At 39.6% G+C, this 16,421-nt stretch overlaps 2 protein-coding genes across 4 annotated transcripts in view; both read right to left on the minus strand.

Moving 5' to 3' along the window:
• Positions 1-2,775, minus strand: part of kcnab2a (potassium voltage-gated channel subfamily A regulatory beta subunit 2a) — a 61,771-nt gene extending 58,996 nt beyond the window's left edge. For 2 of the 3 annotated variants that reach the window (XM_046875545.1, XM_046875543.1), the window contains exon 1: positions 2,622-2,775. The gene's annotated coding sequence lies outside the window, so the exon portion shown is untranslated. The remainder of the gene's footprint in view (positions 1-2,621) is intronic. The other variant, XM_046875544.1, reaches the window with a different exon arrangement.
• A 772-nt stretch (positions 2,776-3,547) lies between these two features.
• On the minus strand, positions 3,548-12,669 carry park7 (parkinson protein 7). The gene is made up of 6 exons (XM_046875548.1): positions 12,500-12,669; positions 9,996-10,097; positions 9,173-9,232; positions 8,156-8,225; positions 5,159-5,245; positions 3,548-3,926 (listed from the first exon to the last, which is right to left on the minus strand). The coding sequence occupies exons 1-6, from the start codon at positions 12,587-12,589 to the stop codon at positions 3,766-3,768; spliced, it is 570 nt and encodes a 189-aa protein (XP_046731504.1). The 5' UTR covers positions 12,590-12,669; the 3' UTR covers positions 3,548-3,765.
• Between the last annotated feature and the right edge of the window lie 3,752 nt (positions 12,670-16,421).

Consider the following 16,421-nt stretch of genomic DNA (forward strand, 5'->3'; position numbering starts at 1 on the left):
AGTCATGTGATTATGAACAGTTGAACTCATCTTTTTGTTCCATCCTGCATACACACACATACGAGCTCAAGCTCACAGAAGTCAGCACCGCTGCATAAGTGTGAAATTAACCACAACGCACTTCTGCACAACATCACTGCATTTCTCTGAAAAGAAACTGGGTGAAGCTAGCTATATATAGCCTCACATATTAATAGAATGTAAATCATGCGAGAAGTCTATTAGTGTTTGTGCTTTTCCAACTCACCCAATTTGGCTTACTAAATTAACACCTCTAACACCAGAGGAGAATGGGTGTGTCAGAGCAGGGGATTTATATAACCTGGATACTGCTATATGCATCATTACCGTTTTTCTCTCTCTCTGTCGGTATCTCCTATTTGTACACACCAAAAAGGTCATACAGTTCTGCCTTCCTGTTTTCTACCGTCTCCTGAATCCACAGAATAGTTGTGCTATATAACAAAAATGATCAAATAACAGTGAAGGACAATTACCAGATACAGTGCCAGTGAAAAGTTTGATTTCTTTCTTGTGATCCAGTTCATCCCAGAGCAGTACAATAGGATTATGGTGCGGTGACGTGGCGGAAAATTCCGAGATGGAGAACACATTTCAGAAGACTTTGTTCTCTAAATAACACTTACAGAACTCGGACGTACGCTTGTTGTATGAAGTCGGTTACAATGAGCCACAGTACAGACCGTGAAGTGTGGAATGGTTGCCATGTTCGTTCCTTTCATTTTCTGGAATAAATCTCCAACCTTCCCTGCTCCAAAAACAACCCCAAACCATTAAGCTTCCACCTCCATGTGTGACTGTGGGGGTGAGGGAGACTGCTCAAATCAAATCACATCACTCATTCTCCATCTCCAGGAACCCTGCTACGACCACCACTGTCCTGATTTCATTAATGTGGTGAATCACAGAAGTGACCCTGATGCAGAAGTGGTAGTTTGTGGTACAGTGAAACACCTGGGAATACGATCCACCAACCTGCTTCCTTTTATGAGTTTTCCTCTCCTGTTCATTCAGGGATTTCAGTTAATAAATCTACATTCTGAACTATACCAAATAAAAATGTTTAGTGCAATGACGTTTTGCACTTATAGTGTGTATCTGGTTGGAAGATATTTCTTGAATGTTCTACTGTGGTAGGTGTAAAGTGGATGGTCTACCTTCGATGGCCTACCTTGGTAGGTGTACACTGGATGTTCTATTTTGGATGCTTTACATTGTTAGGTATACATAGGATCTTCTACACTGTCACAGTAGGTACATTGGATGGTCTACCTTGGTTGGTGTACGGTTGGTCTATCCTGGATCTTCTACATTGGTACAGTAGGTACATTGGATGGTCTACCTTGGTAGGTGTACACTGGTTGGTCTATCCTGGATCTTCTACATTGGTACAGTAGGTACATTGGATGGTCTACCTTGGTAGGTGTACACTGGTTGGTCTATCCTGGATCTTCTACATTGGTACAGTAGGTACATTGGATGGTCTACCTTGGTAGGAGTAAACTAGTTGGTCTATCCTGGATCTTCTACATTGGTACAGTAGGCACATTGGATGATCTACCTTGGTAGGTGTATGGTTTGTCTATCCTGGATCTTCTACATTGGTACAGTAGGTAAATTGGATGGTCTACCTTGGTAGGTGTACACTGGTTGGTCTATCCTGGATCTTCTACATTGGTACAGTAGGTACATTGGATGGTCTACCTTGGTAGGTGTACGGTTGGTCTATCCTGGATCTTCTAAATTGGTACAGTGGGTACATTGGATGTTCTACATTGGTAGGTGTATGGTTGGTCTATCCTGGATCTTCTACATTGGTACAGTAGGCACATTGGATGATCTACCTTGGTAGGCGTACGGTTGGTCTATCCTGGATCTTCTACATTGGTACAGTAGGTAAATTGGATGGTCTACCTTGGTAGATGTACACTGTTTGGTCTATCCTGGATCTTCTACATTGGTACAGTGGGTACATTGGATGTTCTACACTGGTAGCTGTACATTGAATGGTCTATCATGGAGGTTCTATATTAGGTGTACATCACATGGTTTAGCTTGGATGGTCTTTAGTAGATGTACATTGGATGTTTCTCACTGGTAAATGTAAATTTGGTGGTCTATCTTAGATATTTTACATTGGTAGATGTATATTGGATGGTCCACCTTGGATTATGGGTAGCAATAAATAATAAAATGCAAAGGTTTTAATGTTAACAAAAAATATACTATTTCTTTTCAACTTACGAAGATGCTCTGATCTCGATCTCTCTCTCTCTCTCTCTCTCTCTCTCTCACACACACACACACACACACACACACACACACACACACACACACACACACACACACCTTAACCCGTTTGCTAATTCCAAAAACTGCATTAAAACCCCGTTATACTGTAACAGCTAGCCTAGTGGCTAACTCGCGCGAGACCAATTTCTAGCTCTTTCTAAAGAATCCGCTCATCCAGTCACCGTCATTTATCTGCTCGTTTGATTCGTTGATCCTTATTAAAGCCTCGATTTACACATTAAAAATGGCTAATTTATATATCTAACCACATCAATTCATAAAAATAAAAGCAACAGAAGAAACCATACCTCAGAAGCCGCTGACTGACAGGAAAAGAAAAAAAAGAATTAAACGGACCCAACCGTCCGAATTTAAACCGTCAGACATCAAACGCTTTTCTCCCCGCGCGCGACTGCAAGAGCACGCGCTGATTTTATGCCGGGGCCATCTGATTGGCTGGCTGACGGCACGTAAAGACGAAAGAGGCAAGGCGAGAAAAGGAAAAAACCTACAGCCGCGTCCTATTGGTTGTTGGTCGCGTCAGTCGCCAACGGACATCCAATCGTATTATTATTAATTTTTTTACAGGCTAGCCCCGCCCACTGGAAAACCTGCCATAATACTGTACCTACTAGTGATGGGAAGATCGGATCATTTCAGTGACTCGGTTCTTTAAAACTCGTTCATCAGAATTAACGAAGTTGAGTCATTTTGTTAATTTTGTTCCTTTTGCCAAAAAATTTTATAAAATGTGACATTTCCAATAATCAGATCCCCAAACACGTCTACATACACTAACTCTGTAGTTCCAATAATGAAAATATGACAATGCAGCTAAGAGGAAAATGATGAACAGAATGAGTAGCTTCACTTCTCATATCTTCTGGTCCATCTTGTTAGTTGTTTTGTTACGTGACTCCCATAATTATTGTAACAATAATGTCAAGATTCAGACAAAAAAAAAAAACCTACAGGAGTCACGTGACAAAAGAACGAACGGACCAGAAGAGTCGAGCGGTAAATTATTGAATTCTGTTTTCTGTACATAACCTACTTATGCGCGTCCAGTACAAAATGAACGAATTACTCTTTGAAACGACTCGTTCTTCTGAGTCAAATAAAAGACTCGTTGAAAATGAATAAGTCGTTCATGAACAACATGTCAATATTCAACATATTCAATCCTTCCATTATTAGATCTTCATCTAGACAAACATTTGACAAAAATAAAAAATGCTTTTGCAAAAGCGATTTTATTTCAATTACAGCAAAAGAAACAGAATGTAAGCGTTTGTGAAATGTCCCACACCCTGGTGAGGGAACACCGTGCATCCCAAAGTTCTCCTGTCTCTTAATAAGGTGCTTTCATGGTGATTTCCACACTTTTTTTTTTTGCTCATTTTAATGAAGTGTGGTGCAGACGAATTAATTAACATTAAACTAGAACCATTATTAATCTTTCAAGATGAGCGGTGCTTTGACCTGACTGGCCACCTCAGCACCCAGAAGCTCCTCCACTATAGCCAGGGCGAACTCGAAGCTGGTACCCGGGCCTCGACTCGTGATCAGGTGTCCATCTTTCTGAACACGGGCTTCTGAATACTTGTAGTGATCTAAAACAACAACAAAGAAGCATAGGAAAGAAGACGGTTTGATATTTAACTGAACATAGAGGTTCTTAACTGAACATGTAGGTAACTCAAACAGGCACCAAGACATGAGCAGCCTCCATCAGCTATACTTGTTTTGTACAGAACGTACCACTCATCCTTAGTCAGTGTCCAGACAAACACATCAAAGCCTTTATCATGTTCCTGAAACTGTTCCTAAACAAAGGCAGTGTAGACGTGCATGGAACATTATCCTGCTTCCCCATGAAGCAAATGTTTAGGTAAGTAAGTAGCATCAAATAAACATTCATCTAACAAGACCAGGATCCCAGCAGAACATCATCCAGAGCATCTCTGATCACCATCATCCTATAGTGCATCCTGGTGCCATCTCTTCCCCACATTATCCAGGCAACCCACATGGTGGAAAAAATAAACTTGGTCCATCAGACCAGACTAACATCTTCTAAAGCGCCATGGTCCAGTTCAGATGGTCACATGCCGACTGCAGGAGCTTTAGCATGTACATTTTTTTTTTTTTTTTTTTTAGCAGTTTACTGCTTTAATGTCTCTTCTGTGAGATTTGGACCAGGCAGACTAGCCTTCTCAAATCATGAACATCAAATGTGTCCCAGGTGTACGAGATGGTATCAGAAAGTTTGGAGACTAATAGTGTAACTAGTGCGAATCTGACACGTTACCACGTCTGCGGAATTCTGCAAGAAACTGGAAAATCTGCCAAAGAGACGATTGACATGACATAGGTTTGACATACGGCGATGCTGCAATGAGTTGTTTGAGTCGTTTCGAGTGGCACGCGCACGTTAAGAGCGGAAGAACATCACCTTCAATGAGCTCAAACCCTGAAAATGTAGAAACCGTTCTGCAACTCGGGCACGCTAATCACCGGAGATGATCTCAATCCTGAAGCTCAAAAGGCGCCGTTTTGACACCGTTGTGGAGATGCAGCGCAGAAGAAAATAAGACTTACAGGACACGTTCCAGAAGAACGCTTGGACGATTATTTTTCGGCTCAATTCACTCGCACACTTTCCTGCATCCAACAAATTAACTTAAAGAACTGACTGTTTACTTGCTGCCTAATAACTTCAATCCCCTAACAGAAAAATCTGTGTTATTCCAGTCACTGCTCAGTGGTTGTATGGAGCCACTCTGAAGCAAATCAAACAAAAATGATAAGTACAGTCTTCTAGTAGAATTTTTCATATGTTTACCTCCAGCCATCATCTTGTCTTTGGCACCTGGGTGGGTGGTGACTGTGCTGCCGTAACCGATTCCATGAGCCAAAAGCGCAGTGGGACCTGAAAACAGAAAAATTGGTCTAATTCCAGATGTTCTGATCATGTTGAACTTCTCACTCGATTGCTGATCCAATATATATATGGCCAAAGGTATTGGGACACCTGTTTTTTCCCCCTGCCATGTGTCTTTTTTTTTTAACCAAATTTTAAAGGCACACTATAAATTTATCCTTCACTTGAACCAGGAGACCCAAACCTGTTCCAGCATGATCATGCCCCTGTGCACAATGCCCCGCTCTGTGAAGTTCTGCTTTACCTGGTTTGGAGTAAAAGATCTCCTGCTATAAAGCTGCAACCCTATTGAACACCTTTGGGATAAATGTAAACACTGACTGCACCCCAGACCTTCTCATCTACATCAGTACCTGACTTTACTAACACCCTTGTGGCTGAATGAATCTCCAAAAAATCCTGTGGAACCTCTTCCCAGAAGAGTGGAGCTAATTATAACAGCAAAAGGGGAAGTTCAAGAAGTAGTCCACACACCAATCTTATGCTCAGGTGTCCACACACTTTTGTTCATACATAGTCTATACTTTCACCTCAAAATCCACTTCATGATGCTGCAAAGAAAAACAATTGTTGAAAAAAACCCAAAATGAAAAAAATCAATACAATATTATCTAAAATTACTGACGTATTCAGTTTCCTTCCGGCTCTTTGGGCCATATTTAGAAAAGCTCTCCATCTGCCAGAACGCTGACTCTGCACTCAGCGCATGCAAAGCTTTAATGATTTAAAAAAAGGAAAGAAAAAGTGATTGATTTTTCTTTCCAGCTCGGAAGTGGCTCTGGTGCGCTGTAAATATTACAGGATACTCAGGATTCTGTAGTTACAAAAGGACACACAGGACAAACATCACATCACGATCGGTTCATTTCTCAAGAGAAAAAAAAAAAAGAAGCGATTTGTTTTTCTGGCGTTTTCCCTTCACGCTCTCGCGCCTTCAGCCCTTTATCTCTCGGACAGTTTGATGCAGTACTTGTGAGCGTACGCTATGAAATAAACCGGTGTGTGAAAGAATGCCAAAGGCACCACGACTCACTCATTACACACTCCTATGGGATCTTGAGTGATTTTCTAGGACATTTTTTTTCTCGGTGCCCTCGTTTTCAGACGTCCTTCCGGTGTCCTTCATCCGCAGAGCTAATGATACGTAGCGTATAACGGTAATAACCTTCGTTATAGAATGGACAAGTTCACTGCTATATGAGCGTTTGGGCTGTAGATTATTTTCGGTGTTTTTCTTTCATTCAAAAAGACATTTTATGAGCCATAAAAAAAAATATAAATAGATACGTCATGAAAAAGAAATACGTTTATAATACAAATTACAAAATCTACAGCACTAAAACATTTCCTTCTCAATAAAACACTTTATTTAATAATTTTTGCCTTAATCTGGAAATCTGTTTATTCATTCCTTTTCAATTTTCTGGCCAGAAGTTTATAGACACCTGACCATGCTTTTTTTTTTTTAACATCCCGTTCCACATTTAGTCCCCGTTATATAGTCTTATTGGAAAATTATACACTGTATTTGAACGATGTTTCACTAGATTTTATGGAGATTCGAACAATCATAATGGTGTTAATAAAGTCAGGTCCTGATGTAGGTGAGGTGAGAAGGTCTGGGGTGCAGTCAGCATTAACATTCATCTCTATAGCAGGAGATCTTCCACGCCAACCCATGTAAAGCAGATTTTCATGGAGCTGGCATGTGCACAGAAGTATCGTCATGCTGGAACAGGTTTGGGTCTCCTAATTCAAGTGAAGACAAAATCTCATGCTCCAGCATCCAAAGGTGTCCAACGCAATTGTGCATATGGCTGGAAAAGTCTAAATACTTTTGGCCATAATGTATTTGGGGAAATATTCTGCACAGGAAGTTGCAACATCTATATTATTTGGCAATCATGCGTTCCTTTTTCTTATTTAATTCATTGCGACACTGAAAAGAATAAAATGTATGAAAGTCTGTTAAATCCCAGTTGGAGAAATTCCACCCTGTAATTATTTTATATTACAGTAAATCCCCCGGTGGTGTTTAATCTCATCTCGTCGTAAATGTGGACACGATGCACATTTGGTAATCTGATTCTTGTGTAAGAAACCGTGTGAGAGTGCAGCCTTTAATGCGTTTTTTTTAGATCCAGTGATTAAATTATTTAAAAATAACCCCGTAAAAGGGATTTCAACGGCAAAAATGGCAACCCGGTTATTACATCACTCAATTATGACAAAACACCACCACAAATTAAAAATTAAAAACAAATCTGTTTTGAGGTTTGTGTGTGCGTTTTCTAACTTTAGAAGCAAAGCTACCATGAGAGGTTATACAGTGTGTCTGTGTGTGTGTGTGTGTGTGTGTGTGTGTGTGTGTGTGTGTGTGTGTGTGTTCGTGCATGCATGTTATAACCCTCAAAGCAAAGCCACCACAAGCTACATCGCCATAAAAGTGTATGTGAAATATGGTTATCATGGACTAGAGTGAAAGATCTCATGCTGTGTGTGTGTGCGCGTGTGTGTGTGTGTGTGTGTATTGTATGATACTATATTCGTGTGTGTGTGTGTATTGTATGATACTATCTTTGTGTGTGTGTTTTCTAAACCTACAAGAAATGCCTCAATGAACTTTGTGTATGTACGTGTGTGTGTGTGTGTGTGTGTGAACGTGTTTTCTGTTTTCTGACCATACAATCAAAGCTACTACAAGCCTCACAGCAAGCCATGTATGTGTGTGTGTGTGTGTGTGTGTGTGTGTGCATTTTTTCTATATATATAAAAAGCCAATAAAAGCCTCCATAAACTGCAAAACCAGTGGGTTGCGTGTGCATTTTTTTGTGTGCATGTGCGTGTGTGTGTGTGTGTGTGCATGTGTGTGTGTGTGTATATGTGAATAAAGTGTACCTGCACAGATGGCAGCGATCAACCCCTTTCTGCTCTCCTGCTCCTTTAACACCGCCTTAACAGCAGGGGACTGAGAGAGAGAGAGAGAGAGAGAGAGAGAGAGAGAGAGAGAGAGAGAGAGATAGAGAGAGAGTAAGTGTAAGAGAGTGTGAGAGAGAGTGAGAGAGAGAGAGTGTGAGTGTAAGAGGTGTGAGAGAGAGAGTGAGAGAGAGTGTGAGAGAGAGAGAGAGTGTGAGTGTGAGAGAGAGAGAGAGTGTGAGTGTGAGAGAGAGTGAGAGAGAGAGAGTGTAAGAGAGAGAGAGAGTGTAAGAGAGAGAGAGAGAGAGAGAGAGAGAGAGAGAGTGTAAGAGAGTGTAAGAGAGAGAGAGAGAGAGTGTAAGAGAGTGTGAGAGAGAGTGAGAGAGAGAGAGAGAGAGAGAGTGTGAGTGTAAGAGAGTGTAAGAGAGAGAGAGAGAGAGAGAGAGAGAGAGAGAGAGAGAGAGAGAGAGTGTAAGAGTGAGAGAGAGAGAGAGAGAGAGTAAGAGTGAGAGAGAGAGAGAGTGTAAGAGTGAGAGAGAGAGAGAGAGAGAGAGAGTGAGAGAGAGAGTAAGAGTGAGAGAGAGAGAGAGAGAGAGAGAGAGAGAGTACACAATTATTAAAAAATCTAAACATCTTCGTATCCAAGAAAACATTCTCAATATACCATACACTAAAATTAACGAATAAAATGTGTAAATATTTAAAACAATAACAGCTAATATTTATTTTATAGTAACTTATAAATATGAATAAAAATATCATTCAGTATGAACAGAATATAATAATTAGGTTTCATATTGGGATTTATTTTTTATCCAAACATTTATGTCAAATAAAAATGATTTATAAAACAAAATTAAATAATTGCTTCAATATAAAATATAGAAATGCTCCTAAAATGTCAAATGATATGACAAATACATAACTAGAGAAATTAAAAATATTTTGATGGATGATAAATAAACTATATTGAAAATATTTAGTGTAATAAGATCTGACCTCAGACAGGTTCTGGGCTCCGAGCAGTCCTCCAGGCAACAGAACCACATCATACGGGCCCTGAAACACAATTCTAATGTCAGTAACATTAAAAACAAACAAACAAACAAACAAACAAACAAACATAGCCGAATAACACACTGCTGATTTATTGTTTATTTGTATCTGCTGAATTTACTGCAATGTCTGAATATAAAATGATTTTCTTTATATATATAATGTTTTCTTGGAATCAAATGAAACAACGTTGCAGTGTCAAAGCGATTCCACCAGGGGGAAACATCACCCCAGATAACATCCTTAAAATAATCCCTATAAAAAAAAATTATAATAAATAATTTATTATTACTGTAATAAACAATGTATAATAAAAATTATCTATTAGGTTTGAAAATAATTATTCATTTATTATGATACATTTAATTTAATAACATTTAATAAATAAATAAATACATAAATAACAAATTATACCAAATACCAAACAAATAATAATCTAATAATAATAATAATAAATATGTAGTTATAAAAAAATTTCAACTAAAAATCATTAAATTAAAGCATAAAGAAAAACTAAATCTATACTATTTTTTTTAAAAGGTGCATAATTATGATAGTGAATTAAGGGTAGGAAAGGTGAGAAAATATTTGTACTAAACTTTGTTAATGTGATTTTAAAATAATTTACTATTAAAATGAAAGCAGAGAAACAATGATTCATTGTCATATAACACTGCATCATCAGACAATATTATTACATGGTGCATGTGTGTGATCAGGGTATTATGTGAGGTCAAGTATCTGTGTGTATTTTGTGAACGTTGACCTGCTTCGACGCTTCCTCCAGACTCGAATCCGGACAGATGCAGATGTCACGGCTGCACTGAACAGGATCCTTTCCTATTAGTCCTGCTAGAGTCACAGTAATCTGTTTTACACACACACACACACACACACACACACACACACACACACACACACACAAAGTGACTAAATCAACAGATGTTAAGAGGTATCTATACTATCAATCCAAAAGAGTCAAATCTGATCAGTGAGCAGAGTCAAATCATTTGACTCACTGAAAATAAACACTCATACCTACTTTTTTCCACATTTCATCTTCATCAATAAAGAACTCGGCCAAAAGTCAATTTAAATTAAATTATCTGACACCCAAAAAATACTAAATAAAAATCTCTACATGTGACTCAGTGGAGGAAGGTGCACACAGGTGGACTATGTTCTAGGTAGAAGATTGGAGACTGTAAGGTGTTGGCAGGGGACAGTGTAGCTAGACAACATCGGATGGTGGCCTGTAAGATGGTTTTGGAGGTGAAGAAGAAGCGGAGGAGAGTGAGGACTGAAAGAAGAATAAGATGGTGGAAACTGAAGGAGGAAGACTGTAGTGTGAGGTTCAGGGAAGAGGTCAGACAGGAGCTCGGTGGTGGTGAAGAGGTGCTGGATGATTGGTGAATTACTGCAGAAGTGATGAGGGAGAAGCTAGAAAGGTTCTTGGTGTAACATCTGGAAATAGGAAGGAAGACAAATAGATGTGGTGGTGAAATGAGGAAGTGCAGAAGAGCAGAAGGAGAAAGAGGTTGGAGAAACAGAAGTGGGATCGACAGAGTGATGAGAAAAGTAGGCAGGAGCACAAGGAGATGCAGCAGCAGGTAAAGAGGGATGTGGTGAAAGACAAGGAAAAGGCATATGAGGAGCTGTAGGAGAAGTTGGACACTAAGGAAGGAGAAAAGGATTTGTAGCAATTGGTCAGGCAGAGGAACCGAGCTGGGAAGGATGTGCTGCAAGTTAGAGCAATAAAGGATGAAGATGGAAATGTGTTGACTAGTGAGGAGAGTGTGTTGAGAAGATGGAGGGAGTATTTTGAGCAGCTGATGAACGAGGAAAAATGAGAGAGAGAGAGAAGGTTGGATGATTTAGAGATGGTGAAGCAGGAAGTGGATAGGATTAGTAAGGAGGAAGTGGGAGCAGCTATCAAGAGGATAAAGAGTGGAACGCTGGTTAGACCAGATGACATACTGGTAGAAGCATGGAGATGTTTAGGAGTAATGTATAGAGAAGGACAGAAGGAGTTGCATTGTGTGTTTGTGGATTTAGAGAAAGTGTACGACAGGGTGGAGAGAGAGGAGTTGTGGTATTGTATGAGGAAGTCAGGTGTGTCAGAGAAGTATGTGAGGGTGGTGCAGGACATGTATGAGGACAGTGTGACAGCAGTGAAGTGTGCAGTTGAAACGACAAACTGGTTCAAGGTGGAGGTTGGACTGCATCAAGGATCGGCCCTGAGCCCTTTTCTGTTTGCAGTGGTGATAGACAGGTTGATAGACGAGGTCAGACAGGAGTTTTCCTGGACTATGATGTTTGTGAATTATATTGTGATTTGTGATGAGAGTAGAGAGCAGGTGGAGAAGATCCTAGAGAGGTGGAGGTACATGCTGGAGAGAAGGGGAATGAAAGTCAGTAGGAGTAAGACAGAGTACATGTGGGTGCGGTTGCAGGGAGAAGAGGTGGAGAAGGTGGAGGAGTTCAGGTACCTGGGGTCAACAGTGCAAAGTAATGAAGAGTGTGTTAGAGAAGTGAAGAGAAGAGTGCAGGCAGGGGGGAGTGGGTGGAGAAGAGTGATAGCAGGAGTGATTTCTGATGAAATATTAAAAAGTTAATTAATTTTTGTAATTCAATACAATAAGTGAAAGTGACAACGTAGAATAGCTGAAGGCCACATCAGAGCAACCTGGGCTTCCAGAACACGTCAGCAGCGTCACAGACAGATCGCCTCCATGCCACGCCGCATTGCTGCAGTAACGCCTGCAAACTGAACCCCGACCTGAGCATTGAGTTCTGCACATGTTCATACTTTTTATATACAAGTTTCACTTTTTGTATTGAATTACTCATAAATCAACTTAATGATATTCAAATTTATTGAGATGCACCTGTATATTCTCTCTCACTATATATATATATATATATATATATATATATATATATATATATATATAAAATGTGAGACTGTGTGTGTGTGTGTGTGTGTGTGTGTGTGTGTGTGTGTGTGTGTGTGTGAGCAGACTTTGACATTTAACTGGATGTATCTGACCCCTGCCTCAATTCGGTCTACTGTAGTGCATTTCTTTCACATTTCTCTCCTCCAGCTAAATAAATACTTTATTGTATTATTAATAATAATAATAATAATAATAATAATAATAATAATAATAATAATAATAATATTGATGATGGTGTTTATTATGTAACTATGCTAAGAGCACCACTCCGGCTAGCTAACCCCGGAGACTAGCCGCTACATGAGGAACGAACCCCAGCTCGGCGCATCACATCCACCGGGATGACCGTCTCCATCTCCTCCGCTCCCTTCGCCAGAATCACCAGAGCTCGCTTAGCGGCCATCACCTCCAGCCCAACACCCAGGAGAGACAGGAACCTGCCGAGAGCTACACCTTCACTTCTTATAGCAGGGGGAAAACACCGTTGCGTTCCAATCTTCTGCACTGTGTATATGTAGTGCACTAGATAGTGCGCTAACCGCAGGTATATTAAACCCTAGATAGAGCACTGATGGAGGAAGCACCGGTGCAATTTGGTACAGTGTTTATAAAATAAAAGTCATGTTTCCGGCGTGGACGTTCGGCCAAGTAGATTAATTATAAATTATAATTCAGATAATTTTTGATTTGATATACCTTGCAATGCACACACTGACAATGGAGAAGAACTCATTAAGACTGTATTCCTTTTTCTGATCACTGGGGAATCAGAAATCTCGATTTTATCCAGCCTTATATGAAATACTGTATATGGAGGATCACAAGCTGACCTCATTCCTGTTTCCTTGGACATCTCCTGATGTCTAAAAGGCACTGTGTAATTAGGTGTGATATAAATATAAACGTACGCTTTTAAACTTGATAGAATTATTATTTGTATATTCTTCTTATGCACATTGTTTTACATTTAAGGCTAAGATTGCAGTCCCTCCCACCACCACCAGAGGGCAGTGTAGGATATAAAATGGCAGGCTTCTGGATTTCAGTACATCACTGTAGAGTAGTGATGGAAGTGATTTTGACTCCTGAGTTTGATCTTTACCACTAATTGTTGTTATTTGCCCCCGTTTAGTGAGGTTGAACCATCATTTATTTTCACCTGCCTACATCTAAACACTGCACAAACACCACCCACAGGTCTCACACTCTCCAATAACAGCTTTACCCACTCTCAGCATCTGTAGGTTCGTTTTCCCAAACGTTCAGCTGAAATACTTCTCCTTGTCTCTTGTAAAATTCACCAAAGATGTTCTTCACTAGTTGGAGATTTTCTTCTTGTGATCAGTTCATCCCAGAGCAGTTCAGTAGGACTGTGGTGCAGTGAATGGGCAGATAATAATCCAGATGATTGTTTGCTCTCTAAATAACACTTTCAGAGCTTTGATGTTCACCTCCAAGTCCAAGTCCAGACGAAATTACATGGTGGTGAAGTATAGAATGGTTGCCATGTTGGTTCCAATCACTTTCTAAATCTCCAACCTTCTCTGCTCCAAAACATCCAAATCATTGAGCTTCCACCTCCATGTGTGACTCCATGTCTCTCCTGCTCTTACACAAAGTTCTTCTTTAAGAGACAACCATGTCAAACTCATCTGTCTACAGATTCTATTCTCCGCTCATTCACTGTCCAGGGCTCATGTTTTTGCATTTAACGTCTAAAATTGTAATATTTATATTGCAGTTTATATTATATTTATAGTATATTTTTGTGATCATGTACAATGAGCTCTCCAAACAATTTCAGTTCCTGATGCTTGACATGAAAAAGATTCCCTTCCACGCTGGAAGAAAAACAAGCAACAAACCATCAAACCGCTGTGAAACGCAACAGACAAATGTTATTGCTTTCCGTTAGTCACACACAGAAAACATACTGCTCTGAAAAGCAAAACCGTCTCTTACAATCCAATTCAATTTATAGATGTGTATTTGTACAGCACTTTAACGACAGACGCTGTGAGGGAAAAAAACCCAGAGAAGATACGAGGAAGAAACTTTGAGAAGAACCAGACTCATTGTAAATCAGTCTCTTCTGTAACTGTGCACTATATAATCGAGTGTGTGCGGTTTTATATATATATAAATATGTATAAATTAATTTATTATGATTGATGTTTAATTTTCTTTAATTTGTAAGAATTTTTTTTAATTCTTGAGAATTTTTTTCCATATAGTAAGAAAGTTTTTGCCAGTTTGAACACGTGTGTGTGTGTGTGTGTGTGTGTGTGTGTGTGTGTGTGTGTGTGTGTTCTGTAGTCTGCACAGATTTCCAACACACAGCAGGAATGGGCTGAACACACTCCTCCCTGCTCCACCAGCTCAGTCCTTCAAACACACACACTTCACTTCGGTGCTTACGGAAATCTTCATACCTCAAACACACACACACACACTCACACACACACACACACACACACACACACACACACACACACACACACACACACACAAACACAAGTTCGTTTGGAAACCTGGCGAATCTCTGTGTTCTGCAAAACATTCAAATCATTAACTCTGGATGCATGAACATGAATGTGGAATTAGCCACACACACACATACACACACACACACACACACACACACACACACACACACACACACACACAATGCTGTGAACACAATACCGTGTTTAGTGCAGACACAGTGTGTGTTCGTGTTGCATTTCCTTCATGTAATATACACAACATATCACACACGAGGCACCAAATAAATCATACATTTAAATAAATAAATAAAAAAACCCGCGAAATGATACAATAATACAAAACACTTGTTAATAAGTGATTATTTATTATTATAATATTTGCATATGCATGGTTTGTGGGCGAGTCTGTCATTTGACCTACTCCTGCATTGTTAGTACGCTACTGCAGTGATTATCTAAATTCTGATTGGACACAGAAAGAAAATTGAATCAGCCAATCAGGTGCAGAAGCACAGAACATTAAATAACATGAAGAGCTTCAATACATTAAGTGAATGGAGGATTTTAAATTGTCACTTAAATTTTACAGCACAGTAACATTCTTTCTTCTTTTTTTTTGAGAATTGTTGAGAATTTATTTTGAGAATACTTTAGATTTTTTTTCTGGAGAATTCCTGAGAATTATTTTTAATTTTTGAGATTTTTGGGAGAATTCTTGAATTTTCTTAATGGAGAATTCTTGAGATTTTCTTTTCAATTCTTGAGATTTTTTTGGAGAATCCTTGAGAATTTTCTTTAATTCTTGTGATTTCTTTTTAGAATTCTTGAAAATTTCTTTTTGAGAAGTAAAATAAAAGTAAATTAAGTTAAAAATAATTAAGTAAATTTTGTAAAGTAAAGCAATAACATTCTTTCTACACAGGAAGTCAGGGCACGGGATCAGCCATGTTACAGTGCCCCTGGAGCACAAATGATTAAGGGCCTTACTTAAGGGCCCCAAGACTGTCAGCTTGGCGATACTGGGGTTTAAACCCACAGCCTTCTATTCAGTAACCCAGAACCTGAACCACTGAGCTCCCACTTCGCAACTAAAAGTGTGAATCGTCTCTAGAATTTATACAGAATGGTGCAAAAAACAAAAAACATCATCAGTTCTGTGAGTGGATACGCATTGATGACATGAACAGGTGGTTCTGGGCTGACAGGAAGTATACAGCTTCACTCTTCATAAACCTGTTGAGCAGAAAAGCTTTGGGGGTTAAAAAAATTCAACCTTGAGGAGTTCCACCAGGTTCCTCTCCTGACAGCCAAGAACGGGAGTCTAAAGCAATCCTGGACACCTGTAACTATAGAAAATCGTGCTTTGTCAATTGCTGAGATTGAGGTTGATGAGATCATCCTGAGCTCCTGATTGGGAATTCCCAGGTAAATCCTGAAGATAAAGCTCTCTGAAGTCGTGCGCTAACACCGAATCTGGTTTTATGTTCCTGCATCATGTCGCACCAATGTGAGGAAACGTCAAATATAAACCAGATTCAGTGCAAAATCCTGCCAAGTTTTTATACAAATGTACAATCCAAGCTGCGCACGAGCGTCAGACGGGACCTTTGATTTTGGCTTGGCGGCCCTGACGGATTTTAATTCCTTCCTGACGTTCAGATCAAATCTTTCTCATGTTTACTAGAGTAGGAGGAACATCAGCGTTCCTCGTCAGAGGCAGCGCAGCTTTATTTCCTGGCTCCTTCATCG

Source organism: Silurus meridionalis, chromosome 19 (genome assembly GCF_014805685.1).
Source record: "Silurus meridionalis isolate SWU-2019-XX chromosome 19, ASM1480568v1, whole genome shotgun sequence".
NCBI classification, from domain to species: domain Eukaryota; kingdom Metazoa; phylum Chordata; class Actinopteri; order Siluriformes; family Siluridae; genus Silurus; species Silurus meridionalis.

Excerpts from the sequence above, each read along its gene's own strand:
- park7 (XM_046875548.1), bottom strand. The coding sequence starts at position 12,589 with ATGGCCGCTAAGCGAGCTCTGGTGATTCTGGCGAAGGGAGCGGAGGAG. Across the intron at positions 10,098-12,499 it reads ATGTGATGCGCCGAGCTGGG|ATTACTGTGACTCTAGCAGG; the intron begins GTTCGTTCCTCA and ends TGTGTAAAACAG. Across the intron at positions 8,226-9,172 it reads GAGCCCAGAACCTGTCTGAG|TCCCCTGCTGTTAAGGCGGT; the intron begins GTCAGATCTTAT and ends TCTCTCTCTCAG.